General features: G+C 42.2%; 1 protein-coding gene across 5 annotated transcripts in view; it reads left to right on the top strand.

The window, feature by feature from the left end:
• mctp1a (multiple C2 domains, transmembrane 1a) overlaps positions 1-20,798 on the top strand; it is a 134,538-nt gene that overhangs the window by 97,712 nt on the left and 16,028 nt on the right. For 3 of the 5 annotated variants that reach the window (XM_063896734.1, XM_063896735.1, XM_063896738.1), the window contains 3 exons: positions 1,463-1,579; positions 11,543-11,599; positions 17,464-17,562. In XM_063896734.1, coding sequence (XP_063752804.1) covers positions 1,463-1,579; positions 11,543-11,599; positions 17,464-17,562 — 273 coding nt within the window. The remainder of the gene's footprint in view (positions 1-1,462; positions 1,580-11,542; positions 11,600-17,463; positions 17,563-20,798) is intronic. The other 2 variants (XM_063896736.1, XM_063896737.1) reach the window with 1 other exon arrangement.

A 20,798-nucleotide genomic window follows, 5' to 3' on the forward strand; every position in this document is an offset into this window, starting at 1 on the left:
TGTGTGAAAGTAAAATGCAACACTGACGGCACAGTGTGTGATTGTGCGTGCGTGTGTGTGTCCGACTGGCTCCACTACAGTATTAGCAGACCTGCACACAGACTCTTGAGGGGCTGTTGAACCTCATATCCACATTAACCTTAGACTGTAAACACAATGAAGAGCTTGTTTTTCATTTTCCCTCCTCTCTTCCTCTTCATCCTCTCTGCGTGCACAGAAATAAAAAAATGTGATTGTTAATGATGTTGTCCAGCCAAACAGATCATAATTGGAACACATACACATTACTGCTTTGTATTGTAACGGTATTAATTACACTTGTCTTTAAAGTTCCCAGCACAACTGCCTGTTAAACATGGAGGCTTTATTACACAGAGAGTATTCCATGTTAAATCTTCCTTACTCATATTTAAAATAATTAAATTACTTCACTTGAATTTGAGTAACATTTGATAAATATGTATTGTTAGAAAATATAAAATGAAGTGTCAGGCATAGTTTGCATTTCTAGCATTTGTTATAATTGCGGCGGAAGTCTAATTAATCATTAAATATATGTGAATACTTTTACAAACAATTATTAAAATACAAATGATTTTTTTTTTTTTGTTTCCTAAAGATTTTTTTCCCACACATTATCCTATTTGAGCTAAACTCTTAAATTTGCCAAAATCCTCTCTAACAAGTGACACAATGCCGTGATAAAATGACAAGCTTCCATCATTAGCAATATTATTTTCCCACATATATCTTCTCAAAAGCCCCATAATAATCTCTTGTCAGCGGCTAAAGAGCCCTGCCAAATCCAGAGGGTTTTAGGAGAGGTTAATTTTCAGATGGTACTTTTCTTGTCTTGTGATGAGAGGGGAGGTATAGAGGTTATGGTTTTGGCAGATGGGTGCAGAGAAGGTTAGAGATGGGGCATCAGAGCCTTTTGGGAAGGCAGAGAGGGTATTGGGGCTTGGAGTGACAGGGTTAGGGACTCGGGGTGCGGGGTGTGTGAGGTCAGATGCTGGGGTTTGGGGCTGAGTATGGAAGGGTCAGCTTTGACGTGCTGCTGCTGAAAACGGTACATGACCTCAGCCTCTGGGATGATTGGCATGGAGCGAAGGAGCTCTGACGGCTCATACCCATCCTCCTTATCGTCATCCTCCTCAGCTGAAGGCCCAGAAAGCCTTGAGGGTCAGGATGTTGAACCTAGGCACACTGACACCAGTCCTGCACCTTTGTTGAAGCGCCGTCTTGATTCTGCGCTTTGTTTCATGTGTGTTATGATTCTGCATATGAATGTGTTTGAATGCGTTTCTAATCGCACATATGGTCGGCGTACATTCTCAGGAGTTTGCCTCACCAGGGTCAATATGGGGTCTTGAATGTATACATTTTCAGCCCACACTGTTCTCACTTTTTTGTTCTCACTTTTCTTTGGCTGATGGTCTTGTCTGTTTCTCTCTCTCTTCAGCTTTTTGTCATCGTTGTTTGGAACTTTGAACTCTATATGATTCCTCTGGCTTTGCTACTGCCTCTGGCCTGGAACTACATCCTCATCGCGTCAGGGAAGGATACCAGGCAAGACATGGTGAGTGACCCTGTACCTTTTTATATCCCTCCACTTTTCTTTTCTCTCACTGTAAAAGTCTCAAAACACAAAGCATGGTAACACTCGGACACCAAATTATTATTATTGACAGTAGTATTCATATTTACAGGTAAGGCATTCTTTTGATATAGATATAATATATATACAATCCATATTTGTGCTGTAAAAGGTAATGATATGATGAGGCATGCAGAAAATCATACTTTTTTTTAAAGAAACAAGATGTTCATTATACGAACTCATTTAAAACATACTTTTGATTAAATTGCACAAACATTGAGCAAAATTGGAATTTAATTTTAAAAACCGTCTCTGGTGAATTTTTCAAGATAGAAAAAAAATCCATCTTCCCCTTGAGGAGCTGCATTCGCAGTGCAATCTCACATTTCTCACTTTGCCTTCTTTGAGGCAAAGAAAAGGGAGAAATAATAGGCTGTCACCTTGAGCTACGTTACGCTACTTACCTGGTAGTTTATTTATTTAATTCATTTATTTTTATCTCTTATACCAATTAAATGATGTCAAAGCAATGTCATGGAGAAACAGACATGTTTTAATCATGGCCCGGCACATTTGGAGAGAAGAGAGTGAAAACGAGAAAGAGAGCTGGACTATGGAGTGAGCGTGAACAATGAAGTGATTAATTTTAATAAGTGCCTTTTTCCAAGACTCACTTGGAAATAACCAGTTAACAGACCTCAGATTTTCTTGCAGTCTCTTGGCGTCTATATGTGTATATTTATCTCTTCATAAGGATTCTTTGGGTTTGATTGGATTTGGAACAGATAATAAATTCAGTCATTATAATGAACCAAATCTCATTGCAATGTGTCATTGTAATGTTACACATAAATATGGAATCAGATGTGAACTGGGCATGCATTGCAAAAAAGATGTATTTACTAAGTCCCCAGAACCAAGCATCTCTATTTATAAGCCTCTATTTTCACATGTGGTAATGTGAAACGATGAAAATGAAATCAGAAAAAACAATCCCTATGTGACGGATATAAGTCTGTTACTTGACAATTACCTGGCAATTAGACAATAATAGGTGGTACATTGTGAACATAAGACTATTAAAACTGAATAAAGTCAGTCAAGAATTAAAGGTTAGCAAATGCAGGTAGTTTCACAGTCAATAGTAATCATTTTTTAATTTGTGAATGACTAAGACTTGACTTTCTGAGGATATTCATTCCGCCTGTAGATGGCAACATTGCTTGACAAAAAAAATCACACATGCCTTAAGACAAAACACGGCATGATCGTTTGTGCCCCCACCTGCTGCTTATATTTATCCAGACCTCATGATATTCTTTTCCCATGCACTTCCTAATTAAAATGAGGCAACAAAGGTTACATGTTCTCTTAATTTGCCACTCACTTCAATAAGAGTATGTGCATGTAAATCCCACTTCATGCAGAATTGCTTTTCTCTCGTCCTTGAAAGGGAATATTGCGTGTAAAGTACCTTGGTTGGAACATTAAGACATGTTGATATTGTTGATACTCGCATGGCAAGGGCCTTTTAGAAAGACAATATTGTTCTGGTGAGTTCTACAAAGTTGACATATACTCAGAGACAAGACGAGTTATGGGCACATCAGTGAATAGGATCATTCAGGTTCACTCTTTTTAATCTGGTATGGTCTAAGTACACCGCTTTATTTTTTGTTTGACTGACTTCAACCTGAGTTTCTATGATTGGAGCAGTGAGATTTCAAACCTTAAACAGTGCTTACTTTTTCACTTTTATGGAATGTCTTGTAGCTAATCATTTATATATCTTTGCCCAGTTACACATCATACTGCTAGACTTTTTTTTACTTTTAAATGGTTGCTTCAATATCATCATCTTCATTGAGTGGTTTGGAGTGTTTGGTTGATTTCAAAGAACTTATCTGTTTGGGGCACTGGACTGAATAGATCACCAAGGCCACCTTCTTTTAGTCAAATCTGTCCATTCTCTATTATGATCACAATCAGCCATGCCTTTTAAGTGAGTTTGATGCGTACTTTACGTGTACAGCCTAATATGTGTGTGTTTGATCGAAGAATAAGTGCGTCTACTTCCATAAAATGTGTGTGTGTGTATCCACGAGTGTGCGTATGCTTGAGTGTGTACAGACATCCTTTTGCAGCAATATATCAGATGAAAGTGGGATTAATTATCAAAGATTAGCAACATTAATGCTCCTTTTCTTGCCGCTGTGACAGTTGTGCAGAGCAGCACAGGCAACACAAAGAAGATTCTCTGACAATCATCATCTCTTGTCTTGGCGTTGCAATCTCACTGGCTCAGGATTGGTAAATGCAATCGCTCCATTATAGCATCTTTTAGGTGTGATATTTTTATTTTCAGTTAAATTAGAACATGCACAGCTAATGTTACGTGGTGTAAGTAGTCATTATTTTTCAGTCATTTGTGTTTGCAAATGCTTTACACACTCACACACACAAACACACACATTTGTAACGCACACATTCAGATACATGTATCCCCTGAGTCCTGTCCCTGTTTGTTTTCAGACTGAGTTTCCCAATCTGCCTTGGTGCAGGGGGAAGTGAGTAAAGCGAAAGCATACAGTATCTGCGTGCTTCGCTTCCTCTCCCGGTCCCCTGGATTCCTCTTCCGAGTCTTTATCAAGCTGAAGTCATGGACGACTCACAATTTCCCCCTCGCACTTGGCAGAGAACAGAGAAGAATAGAAAAGAAAACAAGGGAAAAAGGCTTTCTAATTACTTTAAACAACACACCAAATTAAAGCATTGTGCTGAGCCGAGCAAGGGTCAGCATCCGGAGCGCTGCGGTTTTCCAGCAGTCTGGGGTGATGGTAATGCCAAAGGAATCTTTGCTGAACTCACTCTGAAGGGTGAGAGAGAGAGGGATAGGGTGGGGGAAGAAAGAGAGAGAGAGAAAAAACATAGTATATGCTTGAGTACAGACTTCCTAATGAACTGAAGGGCCTTGCTCCATCTGATGGGTTCAATGTGAGGACCCTTCTCTGATTCTACACCGCAACCACAGTCCATGCCTCTCTATAGCAAATAAACAAACACAGTATTCTCTCCGCGCTGTAATTCACCGCTCAGGGTCACTAAATGTTGTGTGGTTACATGCTGCTTTGCAAACAGATCTCGGATCAGCAATCCTTACCCTCGCCCCAACCTTGACCAGTACCTTCTAAGCAGTTGTAGCGTTCTCAGAACAGCGATTAAAGGTGAAGCACCAGAATCTCATATCGTGTAGCACTCTGACCCCTATACCCTGAATCTTCAACACTGTTAGCTGCCCTGTGTGCAGTGCTGTTACATGCTCACTGAAGCAAACAAACAAAGAAGAGAACCTTTCATGCTTTTCAATATATGTGGAGTATGATACTGCTTTGACAAAGATAATAAAGTACCATATCCGAGGTCCAACCTGTGTCTCTGCTTACAGTAAGTATCAAGTCCCCTATTGTTGGGAGTTGGAGAACCACTTAAATGACATGACCCCCTCCTCTCAGCTTCTATCGTGTTTTGAAACCTGGAGCAATTTGTATGTTAGATCCGCCTCAAGCCTGTAGCAAAGGAAGCTGCCAGTAGGCCGGGCTCGGTCAAACAGAGGACAGGGTGCTCTGCTGGAAGAGAAAACGTCTGCAAGGCTTTTGAACGTGTGTCTTCTCGTAGCAGTGTGGTGTGTTCATGGGTGTGCCTGCATGAGTGTATACAATGTGTGCTGAGATGAAGAGGCAAGAGATGCATCCCAGTAGAAATTCATCTTAACTGTTTTGTTGGCCCAAAAAGGCCCATACCAGATGATGTTATGAGGTTGTTCATTTTGGCACAGGCTGTCGTAGAGGGCACATACAGAACACGGTGATGTCTCTTTTTTCCTCAGGATGATGTGCAATTAGGCCTTGTCAAAGTGGAGGATCACCATCTTTATACCATGCTTCAGACCATTACATAGATTCACCAAACCATTAAACAGAAGAAGACCTAATGGCCTAAAGATACTTCACACTCAGACACGTTCCTACATACACATTAAGTTAGCCAAACAAATAGAGAGTTTTTTATGAAGAAAATAATTCACAGTTTTTTTCTTCAAGCCAATGTTATTCTACTTATTTTTGTTTATTTTTTATGTTCCTGACTGTGAAGCCCTCATTGAAACAGCCGTATATTGTTCATTAGAGTAAAAATAATCTGGTTTATTTCCAAACTGTAATTATGTCGGATTTTATTGGAACATCGTCTCGTTTCTACAACAAGCCTTCATTGCCATTTTCATCTATTCTATTTTCTCCCTGATTTTGCATCTAAAAAAAATGTCTCCGCGTCTCTAAACACACTGTGCCTTGACATCTGCCCTCATTAAGAGCCACGCACAACACAGGAGTAAATATGGGGAAAGCTGGAAGCAAAAAAGGAAATGTTGCCTATTATACCTCAACTCCTCCAGAAAGTCACACCTCCACTTTTTTCTTATAATACTGCAACTCTGGAAAGAAAAAACGAAGGAGATGGAGTGGGAGCAGGAGACAGAAAAAGACAGAGGTATTCAGAGCAATGGAGCGACAGAGAGACGGAGGCAGAGGAAAACCGCGGTGGATGGCAGGCACTCCTCAGTGCAGAGTCAGACATGGCAGTTGGTGACAGGTGACAAAATCAAAAGGTCATGTCACTTTTAACTGGGAGCGCCTGTGCCCCACTGATTTCCCCCGTGCCGCCCCGGCATCACCGCGCTCATCTCTGCTCCTCTCGCTGCCTCTCTGTCTCTGCTAAACTGGCAGATAGGATGGCAGGCTGGCAGGCAGAAAGACAGGAGACGGGCAAAGTTTGAAGCGGGACGGGAGCATCATGAATGCCACTGCAGAATCTTCCCAGCCTCCCTTTTCATCATGTTGTCTCTCTTTCTCCTTCTTTCCCTCCGTTTGTTTAACTCCCTTTATCATACTGAACCTTTGTAACTGTCTGTGCTCTTTTGCTAACAATGTCAGCAGCAGGGTGTCTGCCTCAGTGCTTGTTGTTTTGTCTATACAGTACACCCGCTGTAGCTATTTGTGAGTTTTTCGGTTTAAACCTTAAGCTAAAGCCTACAGATGTGAGTGGGTTTGTGTGCAGCTGATTGCACATCAAGTATATACCAGCTCTAGCCCTCTTTTTCACAAGTGAGCATAATAAACAATAAGACAATATAGCATCATCTGTTTGAGAAGGAAAAACATCTTATCACTGAATTTACTCACAGTGTCAAAAAGGCTAGTGGAGCGTGTGAAATTGCGCTTTCCTCTTGATAGCTGCAGAATCCCCGTGCAAACATACAGTACTTACTGATTTGTCAGCAAATAAACAATACCAAGTGCACCGAGTGTACTTTACTACTGTGAAACTCAATCTTTTCCAATGCTAACAGATTTAGTGTTGCTTTCATGAATATGGAGCTGCCCTTCTCACCCCCACCCCCAGCCTCCAGCTCCGGTAGCACCCGGCCTCACCCCTCTCTGGCCCCCTGCTGGGTGAGCCCTGGCTGGGGCAGTGCAGATGGAAGGGCCCCCCTCTGAGGGCCACGGCTCTGACAGCTTGTGAAGGGCCTGTGTGGGTCAGCCAGACTCAGCCAGCAGCCCTTATCAGGCGCGCAGCCCTCCCCAAGTCTGCGGAAACTGTGGTGTAGGCAATATACACACACACACACACACACACACACACACACACACACACACACACACACACACACACACACACACACACACACACACACACACACACACACACACACACACACACACACACACTCACCGACAGTGCATACCAAGTAGGGCCTTGAGATCCCCCAGCCAGCCAATCGGCCAAACCTCAGCAGCTGGAGAGGTTAAAACCCCCTCTCGTATCAAAGAGGAAGAGCAGCAGGAGGATGGAGGGAGGGAGGGATAGAGGAATAGGAGAAAAAAGCAGAAAGTATATCTTCATGTTCGCTGGAATGTCTGCTTCAGCGTCAATTCCCAATGCGGCTGTCATTGGGAAGGTTAGGAAGGGAGATAGTGGAACTCAGCCCGGCCAGGGAGAGAGACAGGGCCGTGTTCAGAGGCATTTCAGAGGAGGGGGGGGGAATGAGGTGGCTACTACTTCAGGTAGTAGATTTTCACTTTCTCTCTGTGGAGTGTGTATGTGTGTGCGCACTTGTTTCATCGATCCAAACAGGGTTTATTTTCTTACTTCCGTTAAAGAACAACCAACCCCTCGAAGGGTCATCCTCTTATTTTACTACCTGTTTTGGCTCTGTTCACATTTTATTATTCAGGGAAGGTAAATCTGTACCTCTAATCCTCCAACCAATAAGCTGGAGTTAACTTTCCTCAAGTTAGGAGGGCAAGGGGTTTGCACCTGGACAAGAATAACAAACGCCACCTTTTAGATGAAGACTTTTACTCCAGATACTGAACATTTCAACAATAAAAAGCTGCCCAAATTGAAGTTGAGGGGTTTAAGGTTACCTATATTTACTGTCACACTACAGTCACAAGACTATCCTGTAAATAGAAGGACACATAAATGAACCTTTTGCCCCAAAAGGTTTGCTCTCCATCCTAAAATACAGAAAAGGGTGCTTGTGCTGTTGATTCTGTAAAAGAAGATTCCTGTATGGGCAAAAGGAGTATACACAAATTGCCCTCTTCAATTGAGTAACAGACATTTCAGACACCTGATAGATTGTGCTGGAAAACTATTTTTTGGCTTTTTCTTCTAACCACCTTAACAACTCATCACACCTCAGTCAATCATCCTGTGCAGCGAAAATCAAATCCAAAAACACTCTGGGCTGTTTGGTCTAACTTAGATTACTCTTTTTTTCCCAGACCTAAATCAAACTCAGTCCTGGAACATTTTAGCTAGTACTTCCATCAGGAGCAAAGCAACAGTAAATGGGAGAGAAAGCTCACAGCTAAATGATAATGCTAACAATGCAAAACATAGGTCACTAAGTCGCAGCCAAGTCACAAATAGAAAAAGTCATGCAAAGATGCATTAAAGAAGACACCAAACAAGGGGGTATTACACCTCTGATTTGGTTTGGTTTTATGGACCGTGTGTCATTAAAAATTAAGTTATTCTCACATCAAAATGTCTACCAGCAGCAGAGAGTAGGCTTCTCTTTTTTTTTTATCAGTAAAGATATTCCACTCAATTGTAATGGACGGAAGTTTGTTCTTCACAGGCAGTATATTTGCATTGATTGGAAGTACAGAAAGAGAGCAAAAAGGAGAGTGATGTAGCAGAGCTTGTGCTGGGATCTGAGCCAACGCAAAAGAAACTAAGTTCTTGCAAATCAGTTTTGAAGCCACTAAGGCCAAACAGATGTATTCAGGTTTTCACAGCCATTTCAACTCTCAATGTCATTGTACTCACTTATATTGTTTGTGTAGAATTTATATTATCACAATCTTTGTATGTATTTATGGGGCACAGTGTAATCTATAAGAGTAGCCTGCATCATCCCTGTATCATTTGAATAGGTCTGAATATGTTAATCCCACCTCAGTAGATGTGGAATTGACTGGAGCAGCTCTGCAGGCAACGTGAGCTCCACGCAGTCCTGTCGACAGTAAGGCTTTGATGCCGCCGTGCTGTAATGATAGTAATTCAAACAACATGATAATGGGGGGATAAGCAGACAAATGATATCATACAGCAAACAGGTCTTAGAGAGAGCGAAAGAATGAGACCTATAGAGAGGTAGAGGGAGAAAAAGAAAGAAAGATGTTTGGAATTCATCGGCTGCACCGAGGTAATTTATATCCTCCCTTACTGAGACAGTAGCTTCAGTGCACACATTTAGCCGTGGCAATCTTCAGGGCAGATGACATGTTCCATGTCTTTTTATTTATTAATTTTACACTGTGTCTCATCGCAGGAAACATGACTTCTCTCTGTAACCAGAGGCGATAGAGGAGAGAGAGCAGAGCGGAGAGCAGAGGGAGACAAACGACTCTATCATTCTCTCTGTCTCTCTAGGTCATGCTTCTCCAGCTAGCTCATGCTCATTCCCTTTGTTTAAAGTTTGGAGCGTGTGCCAGGCGTGCCCTAGTAAAGCCTCTGTGTGGTGGAATCCATTATGTTTGTATTTTGGCACGGGTGAAAGGATTTGGGAGGAACCATGATGACTTTATAAGCAGTTATAGTTCATTTGTTTAGTGTTGCCAGAAGGCTTTCATTTTACTGTAACAAGTCTACATCTTTTGCCTTGGCTGAGTTTAAGAATTCCCTCTCTGGTATTCATGCGCTGTGGAGTATATGAATGTATTCTGTATCAATAAAGAGATTGTGAACTGTGAAAAGTCAAGCTTATTTGTCTAGACACTGATGGAGTCTCAGTGAAGTGGGAATAACCAGTTGCTGTTAAACGAGGGGTGCAAGGTGTACATGTGCGTCTGAACTATTGATAGAACACACACACACTATCGACGCTACCCTCTCAACTCTGCTGTTCTGAACTCCTTTTTGTTTGTGTGGGAAGCGGCATTTACATAAGAGGCTTATGTCAGCCGCCACATAGTTTCCCCCCTTATTCCAATGAAAAACAAAAAAGACAAAAGCCATTGTCTTGTTAAGTAATGATTTCTGGATTTCTCCAAACTAGTTTGTGCTGTTCTGGAGGTGGTTAGGGGGTTGTGGTGATGTTGAGGCTGAGCAAAGATTTTTTGGGGGTTGGGGTTTGTAAGGCATAACAACAATGAGGGTAGACGGGTGCTGGCGTTAACAGCTGTAGGGCTGTTATGATATGGGTGTTTGTTTATGCAAATTGGGAGCAACATTATGACCTTGTAGCTTTGATGTGTGATCGACAGGAAGAGGGTGGATACGAGATGCAGCAGTGATTTGTGGTTTGCCCCTTATTAGCATCAGACACAGGAAATTGTACATGCTCAAAAGTGCCCCAAAACAACTGAAGTACTGTAACACTAAACACTCATTAGATATGGTGTCACTAAACACAGTGGCTCAAGCTGCTATTGTTGGTTCAGGGCTTTCCATATATGCCAATACATTAGTTTTACTGCGTGCTTTCCACTCACAGATTGACGTCTGAGCTGTATGTGAATTGAAATTTCCCTCTTTTACCATTTCAATCCTTCGTCCTGTTTACGTAATAAATCTCCTTTCTTAACAGGAAATGCAAAACTGTTTGTACCGGTGTTGTGTAATACATTCCCTATGTTCCTCTTTGTTTCTGACTTTGTGCACATGAGTGTGTCATTTCTTCCTTTGTGTTGTACAGTATGCATCATGGTATTTGGGGGCTTCAGAGCTACACCAGCTCCAGTTTCATCGGTTGTGGACCACTGAAGCACGTAGTTGCTGTTCTTTGTGACTTACTCTCTGTGCTGCAGGCTTTCTTCTCTCGTGGAGCATCATTCTGTGAGAGAATGTGAAACTATAGATAGACGAGTGTGTAGCAATAGGACGGCTGGCTGTAGAGGTGAGAGACGAGTGCAAAGGTTGAAGAGGTCGGCTCAGACCGACCACAGACAGAAGAAGAAGAGTTGAGTGGTCTCGTCGCGCTGAATTGTATAAGATTTGAATGCTTTTGTGCAATGCGATTTGAATGGATGAATAGAGTTTAATCCTCAGCCCGCTGAAATTCAAAGCCACAGCATTTGCTTACATTTCCAGAAGTGTCAACACATTTGAACAACAGAATGTCTCTAAAATTAAATTCCAATTCTAAACCTTTTTTTGAGGCTTGTGACATATTAGCACACGCATTTGCTTTCCATACTCATTAGCAAACTCTTGCCAGACATAAGCAAAACCAATCAGCTTTAGTATGCCTCTTTGGCTCTTCTGATGACATTAACCCTGTGTTATCTGGTGTTTATCTGTACCATAGCTGTTGTATAAACATTATTTCTCTCTTTTTTTTCTCTCTTTCTCCTCTGTTGCAACTGTCAGCAAGCAGTGGAGGACCTGCTGGAGGACGAGGATGAGGATTTTGACAAAGATGACAAGGTAATTATGTCTTGTGTCAGGGATGCAGTCACACAAAAAGATGTACACAAAGGTATGCACTAACTCACACGAGCATGTACGCACACTGCCTCAGGAGTGGTTGACACTGCTTCATACACCAGAAACACACAGACGAATGAAATGACTGCACCCCCCCTCCTCCCCTGTACAGGTATGCTCACTGCCTGAGGCCCAAACACATGTACAAAGATTGTACAACCTTTTTAACCTTTTGAAAAGTTTTCTCTCTAGATATATGTATATAAACTTCACATTTCTCACCTTTTGTCCTTGTGCTTTTTTCTTCTTTGGTCTGTTACTGCAGTTTGCCACGCTATCGTTATACTTCCCTTCATGTAACGCTTTGTCGAATTTACCTTCCTAACGTTGTGCTTCAGCCCTGTTTCCTGAGAACATGCGCCCATATAAAGAGCTTAGTTGGCTATTTAGGTCCATTCACTGCTCCTTTATGTCCCAGTAAAACAGCATCTGGGCTTGTCCAGACACTATCAGGTAACAACAGGTGGCTGCTTTACTGCCTCCGCTCGTTTACACTGTAGGAACAGCTACTGAAACAAATGCCACTGGATAGGATACAGTCCCTTGTCAATGTTCCACTTGGGAATGGTAATTGAAATGGCACAGCTCTTTATCCTCCCACTGTGTTGTCTGGTTTTTGGTGAGGCACACTTAAAATGAAAACAATATTCAGTTTGATAGTCGAGATGAGACTCAGGCAGTGTTAAACAAGGACACAATAATAGCTTTAAGCTTTTAAGTCTATATCTTTTTCTGTGAAATCAGTAAAGTACCTTGACTGAACAGTCTGGAATCTGAAATGACTTGAGCTGATACTTGATGCCTTACAGCCTCACTCTGGCAATATAAAGGTCGGGAGGCTAAGATGTGGTAAATTCCATGGTCTGGTTTGGTAATCTTTTGAGAGGAATTTGCAATGGTAATTGTAAAGGCCTCTGACCAGGCAATTTGATATTTGAAAATTATTTTGCCTGAGGACACTGTATGCTGAATGCACTGCAACCTTTAATGCTGAATTTAATGGAAGTGCAACCTTGCTACAACCTCTCCACATTTGAAAGGGTCGTAAGTGCAAGCCTGCAACTAAAGGGTTAAAAAAACACATTTATAGTGCAGATGGTCAAATAGTCATCCCACCAGAAAGTCAGCCTGTCAGGCAATCAGTCAGCCGGGCAGCCAGTTGGGCGATGAGCACACAAAGATACGTGAGCATTACATCCTCTCCCACAGTGATGCAGGAGCAAAGTTTCATGGCTGTGAAGTTCCAAGGCTGAAATGTGCAGGGGGCCACTGACTGAAGATATGCACAAGGCAACCTTGAACCTTTTTTTTTTTTTACCCCTCCTTTATGTCTGCCCTCCATCATTGCATTTCCCACCTCCTCTCAGGGAAAAAATACAAATACAGGCATTTGAAAAGCTGCAGATTATATGAAATACATTTTGCACTTTCATATTGAAATGAGGTGCAGCAGCAGCTTTTGCGGCCTCTGTCAGATTTGGTGCCAAACTGATTATTCCACATAAGAGGGCCTTGCTCTCTGTGCTCACACAGGGCTGGGATGCTGGATAGCACAGCCGCCACAAAGGCTACAATTTACCAACTCTGGCTTCATACATTTTGATCTATTGCTCCCCTCAACTGTTAGCATTTCATTTGAGCTGTAGGGAGGTTGAAAGGGGGGCATTTTTCTTTTTTCTTCGCCTACATATCTCCACCTTCCACTCTCCTTCTACCCTTCCGTCAATCGTCCTCTTCCCTGCTTTTTTTCCTTTTATTCTTACACTCTCTCTCCTTCTCTCTTGTCCCTTTGCTCTTCCTCCAACCTGGTTAAGTGCAGAACAAATGCACTTTCAAGGCTTAACAAATGTGTCCTTTACATTGGATATGAGGTATTTTACATAAGATATGAGGTACAGCTACAGATTGTATGAGTAAGTATGAAGGACGGGTCAAAGGACGCCTCTTTTATGGCACAGGCCTATAGGGGGGAGATGGAAATAGGGAGAGAGAGGGTGAGCAACAGAGAAAGCGGAGGGAAAAAAAGATTAATAAATATGCCAAGGCCTCATTTTAATTGAACTTGAAGCATATGTTGCAAGTATGTACAATCCGTCCCAGATGTTTACTTCGGCCATGTGCACCGCTCTTCCCAGTGCACCACAAGGCAGCTATTAGCTGGATAACCTTTGCTCCAGAGGCTAAATGGGGTATTACATGGCCAAAAAGTAGAGCACCTGTTTTTCATTGCGTGGAGGACCCCTTGCAGGCTTTTTGCCTTGGATCACCACATGTGTTTCCACTTAGCAGATTGTTGGGCAGACGTTAAAAGTGTCTTTCTTGTGAGCAAGCACTGATATTAGTCACTTAATCTCAATGAAAGTCTAGCATCAGGACTAATTGATGGGGACGGCTCAGTTGTTAAAGACAAGAAGGCAGGCCCATGAAGGGTGAAAAAATGTTCGACTCAAACTATTTTTCTTTTCCTCTCACCTCCTTTTCCTACACTGTGTGTGCACTGACCTTCAATGTGGAATGTTTGTATTTCCTACAGACACATACAATCTGTAAGCAGTAAACAGCCCCAGTTTTTAACCTCTATTCTCAATAAAAAAACTAATTTTAAACATAGTGGCAAGCTGCAGATGCACCTTTTGTCCTTGGAAGTACATTAGGGATCAAATACACAGATGCAGGATACAAATTGTGCACCTAGACAGAATCTGTATTATATATATATTTTGCTTGAAAAATGATCTTTTTTTAATATGGAATCTTTTAGCCACCCATATTTTCATCACCTTCATAGAAAACAGATTTTAATGAAAAGTTATCAGTTATCTTTGACAGTATTTTGACACTTTATTCTTGTGGAAATGTTGACACAGAGGTGTTTTATTAACGTTGAGAGTGGCTCAATGCAATCCACTGAGCATCATGCACACACCAGGACCCTGGAACTGATGTGAATAGCAGCTATTATAATATAACACCTGTGATTTTTCAGAATGTTTGCAATATTTAAATGACACAAGTATTCAAATCCAAATATCTACTTCTTATCATCACAACCATCCCTTCACCCTCTAGAAACATTTTATTTTACTGGTTTAAATATGTCCCTTGCAACCTTTATAGACCTTTCCAGTATCTCCCAATGCAGCTTGAAGTCACATTGTGGTCTTGGACAGTTTGAGATAGCATTCCTATATTTACAGGCTGTTGTCTGCAGGGGCTTCAGTGTGCAATGTAGCCTGTGATGGCTCCTCTCACCTGTGGGCTCACTGTCCAGAGCTGGCATGAGGCAATCACCTTTAGGCTTTGCATGGGTGTGAGTGTTTGTGTGTAAATGTGTTTGTGTGCGCGTCTCACTACGTGTGTGCAGTCGCTCAGCTGCCTCCCAGAGGGGGGGCTTACTGGAAAAAAGGGGAGAAAGAGAGAGAGTGAGTGAGAGACAGAGTGAAAGACTGAGGAGATTACCCTCACACGGTTGACTGGTCACTGAAGCGCTCGTGCTCCGCTCAGCTAGGCTCCACTAGCCTCAGGAGGACCTGACACAGATAAGATACACACTGCAATCATGTCCTGCTCACAGGCTTACTGCTCGGTGCACTCCCTCTCTCTTTCTCTCTCTATGTCTATCTTTCTGTATCTCGCTCATACACACTCACCCACACACAGACACCAAATGCAGCTTCAAATCTCTCCCGTTTCTTGCTCATTGTCTTCTTCCCTCCCTCATGTGCAGAGTAGATGGTGAATATAGAGTTGACTTAATTCATTAGTTCATTTATCTGTACACTCTGAATTACCCTGACATGAATGAGATGTTAAGTCTTATTCAAAGACCAAATCCAAGGTATACCACATTAACCAGAATGCAATCTGTTTTTGTTTAGGACATGGGTCAAACAGTAACCTATTTTTTTTTAAATTGTTGTTTTTGACTAAATGAGACACCAGTTGATTAAATGTTTGCCTTATGGAATTAAAATACAGTTCTGAATGATATAAGACGGAATGACTCATGCACAACCTGCATAACACTCACTGAATAGTCTTGAGTTCATCCATGTTATAAGTGCTTTTTACTTGCTGTTGTTTTTTTTCTTTCAATGTCTTGATGAGTCCAGTGTGTATATAATATTGAGCATACGGTCCTATCTTTCTTCCTTTCTCCTGTCTCACAGCCATCTTCCTACACCACAGTACCTCTTTATTCTTCTCATCTATAGCTGAGACAGCCGTTCCGCCCTCTACTGCTTTTCCTGTTGGCATGACTCATGCACACACATGAACACACACAAACACACTCTCAGTTGTGCACATATATATGTGTTTATCAATGGTTCTCTGCTAAATGTATACCTCCTTGAAAATGTCTAGTAAAAGCACACATTCAGTTCTCATCTTGCAGGCTTCACCACCATCTTTAGCTTCAGATTTGAACATACACTATCTCTCTGTTTATATCTGTCCGTCTATTTCTCTCCCCATCTCTGTCTTTGCTACTGTCTCTTTTTATGTGATAAGCAAGTGCCTCTCTGCTCCATGTAATGTTTGATAAGGTGTCTCAGTGTTAATATGTTTAAACAATGTATGCCTTCTACTTTATCTCCGGATAGCATAGCTCTGCGGTACCTTCTCAAGCCTTGACTCCGCGCTCAGTCCCAGTCACGGCTCTGCACTGATCGCTCAGATAGCGCCGTGGCATAATGTTATTGGACTAAAGAGAGCACTGGGAATTATATCAATGCTATGAAAAAACAGTGTGACTGTAATGTTGTTGTGTGGAAGCTATTGAGCTTGTGGTGCAGCGGGGTTGTCCTCAGGTATCAGAGGGGTTTTCAATAGCTGAGGAGAATGGGAAAGAGAGACAGAGGGAGACGGGGGAAGACAAAAAAGTTTGAATTTCTTTTCTCTTTTCTTCTGGCCGCCTGTGAAGGATAAAAGCGCCACGCTTTAAAAGATGCTTTTGACTTTTCTGCTTCATTTTCCCCCCCAATCTCTCCGTTTTTTTCCCTCTTGTTCAGCACAGACGCTGGAAGGAACTGCATTTTAATCATGTTTTGCTAATAGAGGGAGGAATGAAAACAAAAAGGAGGGTGAAAGAGGAATGGAGGGGTATTGTCTCTCCATGCAAAATACACTGCATTGTTTGTTTGTTTTTCCTCTTTGTCACACACATACATCAGGTGGATCATCTCTATTCCCCTCAGATACATAGCTATTGCTTTGTCTTTTGCTTTCTCTCATTTCTCCTTCAATTCCTGACTCTCACCCATCCTCCTAACATTTTTGCTTTAAATATGGCCTTTGTTATGTAAATGAAATGTTGTTGTTTTTGCACTGTGGGTCTTTTTATGTAGTTTTGGACAGTTTACCTTCAGGTTAACACAGTTTAAACCATACTCACTGTTGTCATGGTAAAGATTATAGACACAGGGGCCTCCCTTGGATACAGATTGCTATACTTGAATGGACCCAAGAAAATACAACCCTCAAATCAGTCCACTTTTAAACCAGCTATCAAATTCAGTTATTTTGAGGTCAATACAAAGGTGAGTTCTGAAGAAAAATCTATTATGGTTCTTGTGTTTGCATTGCAAGGCCAAATCTCTCCCAGTGCAGTGCATATGTTGACAATCTCTGCCGTGCATTTGGTGAGAACAATGTTATTCTTACCTAGAGGCTACAGCCTAGTTACCTGGCCAAAGAGTCAGCTTTAAGACCCAGATGTAAAACCTTCACATTTTTTCTTTAACCCTTTCACCTTCATTCCTCTGGGTTGTAAAGAGAACATTTCACTTTAATCTATCCACAAGGACCCTAAACCAGGCCCCTGGGAGGACAGCAGTGATAAAAACCATATCCTCGAGGATATTTTGGCTTCCTGGCACTTTGAGTGGATACGAGCGATGGTGGTAAGTGGGCATGTGTGTGGCTCTGGCACTGACTCCTGATAGTGTGTGTCGCTGTCTTCCGGTTTCCTTTTTAGTTCATCGTCTGTCTGATGGCCTCTGTCTGCCGTCCTGTCGGGGTTTGTGTAAAGTACTTGTCCTCTGTCCGCGTCTCAATCAACACCCACACACTGCACGTTCGGCCCGCAACCCAACCCCACCTCGAGGCCTCCGCCTCTGCCTGCTCTTTAAGGTGATGGGAGAACTAATGGGGCTCCAGCATGGTAGGCTGCTCCCGTCTTCTTGTGTGACTTCCCTGTAGCACTGTAGACCTGTTACACTGAGAGGTGACAGCTGAACTGAGGTGCAACCGGGTGTTAAGTATGTTTAGCTTTGGGACTTTTGGCTGTTGCGTACTAAAGGTTGACTTTGGGAGTGACTCAAGTAAAAAAAAAAATCTGTGAAGTGAGAGGGGGCCATAAGGGAGTAAGATACTCTCTTAGAGTTGTGTTAGATACTTTTTATTCACCCCTCCCCCACCGCCCTCAAAAACAGACCATTAGATAAATTGTTTTGAAAAGCTACAATCACAAATAATGATTGTTTTCACACCTTATGACCTTTTAAGTCACTGATAATAAGCACCAAACAAACTAATTTTCTAATGAGTTTCAGAGCCCTGAGTGTGTATATGTGTGTGTGTGTGTGTGTGTGTATATGTGTGTGTGTGTGTGTGTGTGTGTGTGTGTGTGTGTGTGTGTGTGTGTGTGTGTGTGTGTGTGTGTGTGTGTGTGTGTGTGCGGTTGTGGGTGGTGGGGTGAATTGAATGTGCCTGTAAGTGCTTTTTCTTAAAAGTTGCTACAGAAACAGCAAAACTATTTCACATTGGTAAAGTAAATCCCAATGCTCATTATGCCTAATGTAGCAACGCCTTCTCCCCCAACTGTTATTGTTCTGAATCACATACACACAAGTGGTGAACCAATTGAACTATTTGACTGATGAACGATGCATCAAAGGAGCACGAAGAGTACACGTTGCACTCTAGGTGAGGAGTTCTTGTGTGCTCTCTCATCCACCCAAAGTAACTCTCCTAGAGACTCTCACCAAATAGGATGTTGAAGATGGCACACTCTCCCATCCCTGTCTCTCATTGGACAGAATGTGGAGCACAATACTTGACAGTAGTGTCGTCTGAATTTGAAAGTCAGACATGTAAGAAGGCAGCCGCCACCTTTTCTTTTAACAAGAGTCATAAATCTGTAATGAGCACAGAGAGGATGCATATTTTATTTACTTTTTTGAAGACGTGATCCCTTCACTTCACAGCGATGCACTCTCGCTCTGTCATTTTTTCTCTTCCTGAAACAAAGTTTAAAACAGTGGATGTTACAGCTGTTCCTATTGCCTGTGTCTCGCTGAACATGAATATGTAATTAAAGGTAGGCGAAACCTAGGTGATGAAACAAATGTACATTTCCCTAAGCAATAGTATGAAGTGTTTTACCTAATGCTTGTTTAATAACATATATTTTCTAATATTAATTAAGGATAATATAGGATAAACTCATGTCAATATTTAGTCTACCCAACAACATCAAAAAAGCTTAACCAAAGAAAAAATGTTTTCCTTTTTTAACATACTTACCTATTTTCTAAAGTAATGTTGCAAACACAATTGTACCTTCCTCGTTGAGCATGGTCTTCACAAATGATTCCAGTACGTGGATGTTTGAAGCCATCCCAGACAGAGAGACTAAGACAGACAAACTGACAGACGGACAGATGGGGGAGATAGGCTGGAGCAGCTAAACCAGGCCAACAGAGGACAAGAGTAATGGTGTCCCATTCATCACACACTGCCAGGCATGATCCCGGGAAGGACAGGGGAAGGAGAGCGCAGGAGCAGGGGAGCAGAGGTGAGGCGCAGTGAGGGAGAATTGGGCAGGCTGGGGGTGCGGGTTGGGCGTGGGTCGGGTGGCGCTCAGCAGGAGGCGAGGAAGGGGAAGTGCAGAGAGTGTGTGTGTGTGTGTGTGTGTGACCTTGTCTGATGGAGTGGCTGGTGTGGTGGAGGTGATGAGAGGCCCCTAGGGGAGATGGGTAAAGATGATCAGTGGCAAACAACCTCCTGCCACCCAGACTCATCAGACACACACACACACACACACAAATGTACACCCCTAACACCAAAAACCTTCTCGTTTGGATAGGAAACAGAGGTCAAATTGAAAGTTAGACACCGCCACTTCGTCCTTTTATTCCTAATTTCTCTGTATTTTACATATATGTGTATATTTATCCTCGCTGTGGGACTATGCTGGGCAAAGAGACTAATTAGTACTAGAGAGCATTATGTCTGACTGGTCCACCTTCATCTGACAGTCTAAACTGGAGTTTGACTTTGGCTTTGTGGGAGCAGGAAAACTGTGTGTTCACCCTATACACAGACATACACACTTTCCTCACATTCACAGTGGGCCTATGGGAGCGGGACGCCCCTTTACATCTTAACATGGCCTTTTGTGAGCGAGCCGCTTGATGAGGACCAGGAGGACGTGCAGCACATCTCAACACCCTAGTTTAACACATATTTATGTGTTTATGATAAAAAGAGAGGGAGGGAAATAGAGATGTATTCCACACATTCGCTCATGGATTAGTTGTGCTATGAAATAAATTATTTATTAAAACCGCTCTTAAAAAAAAAGGGGGAACATCTGCCTCTTTCATGTGGTGCTGGCAAGGGGCCAGGCTGCATGGTGGCATCTGAGGCTGGTCGCAGGGCCTTTTGTCTCGTTGTTGTCATTTCCTGACAGAGGGTAGATGTCCTTCTAGGATTCCAAGTTTGTGTTACCCCCTCGGTAGCAGCCTTTCTTAATTCCCAATATGATAATATCTGTAACTCATCGTGCCCAGTGGAGTTGGTAATTCTTGGAATAGACACAGATTCAATATATTATTTAATTTAAGCTCAAATTGGCTTACTGTAAATACTTGTCTCTGTTTTTAGGAGCTAAACTATCTGAGTGGTCAACACGATAGAAAGCCCTCCATGCTACAGTTGACTCTCTGCCAAACATGTCCATCCTAAGAAACTATACGATTAAAATACGGAAAACTATTTTGGGTCATTCTGCTGGTTACCAATCAGATGGTTAGTAAACTACAATTCAGTGAGCCTTCTATACATACTCTTGCTTTCCTCATTTTATATACAGGCCATCTGCTAATTTGTTAATATGCAGCAAAACAAGTAAGCC

Source organism: Eleginops maclovinus, chromosome 12, assembly GCF_036324505.1.
Source record: "Eleginops maclovinus isolate JMC-PN-2008 ecotype Puerto Natales chromosome 12, JC_Emac_rtc_rv5, whole genome shotgun sequence".
Classification (NCBI taxonomy): Eukaryota; Metazoa; Chordata; class Actinopteri; order Perciformes; family Eleginopidae; genus Eleginops; species Eleginops maclovinus.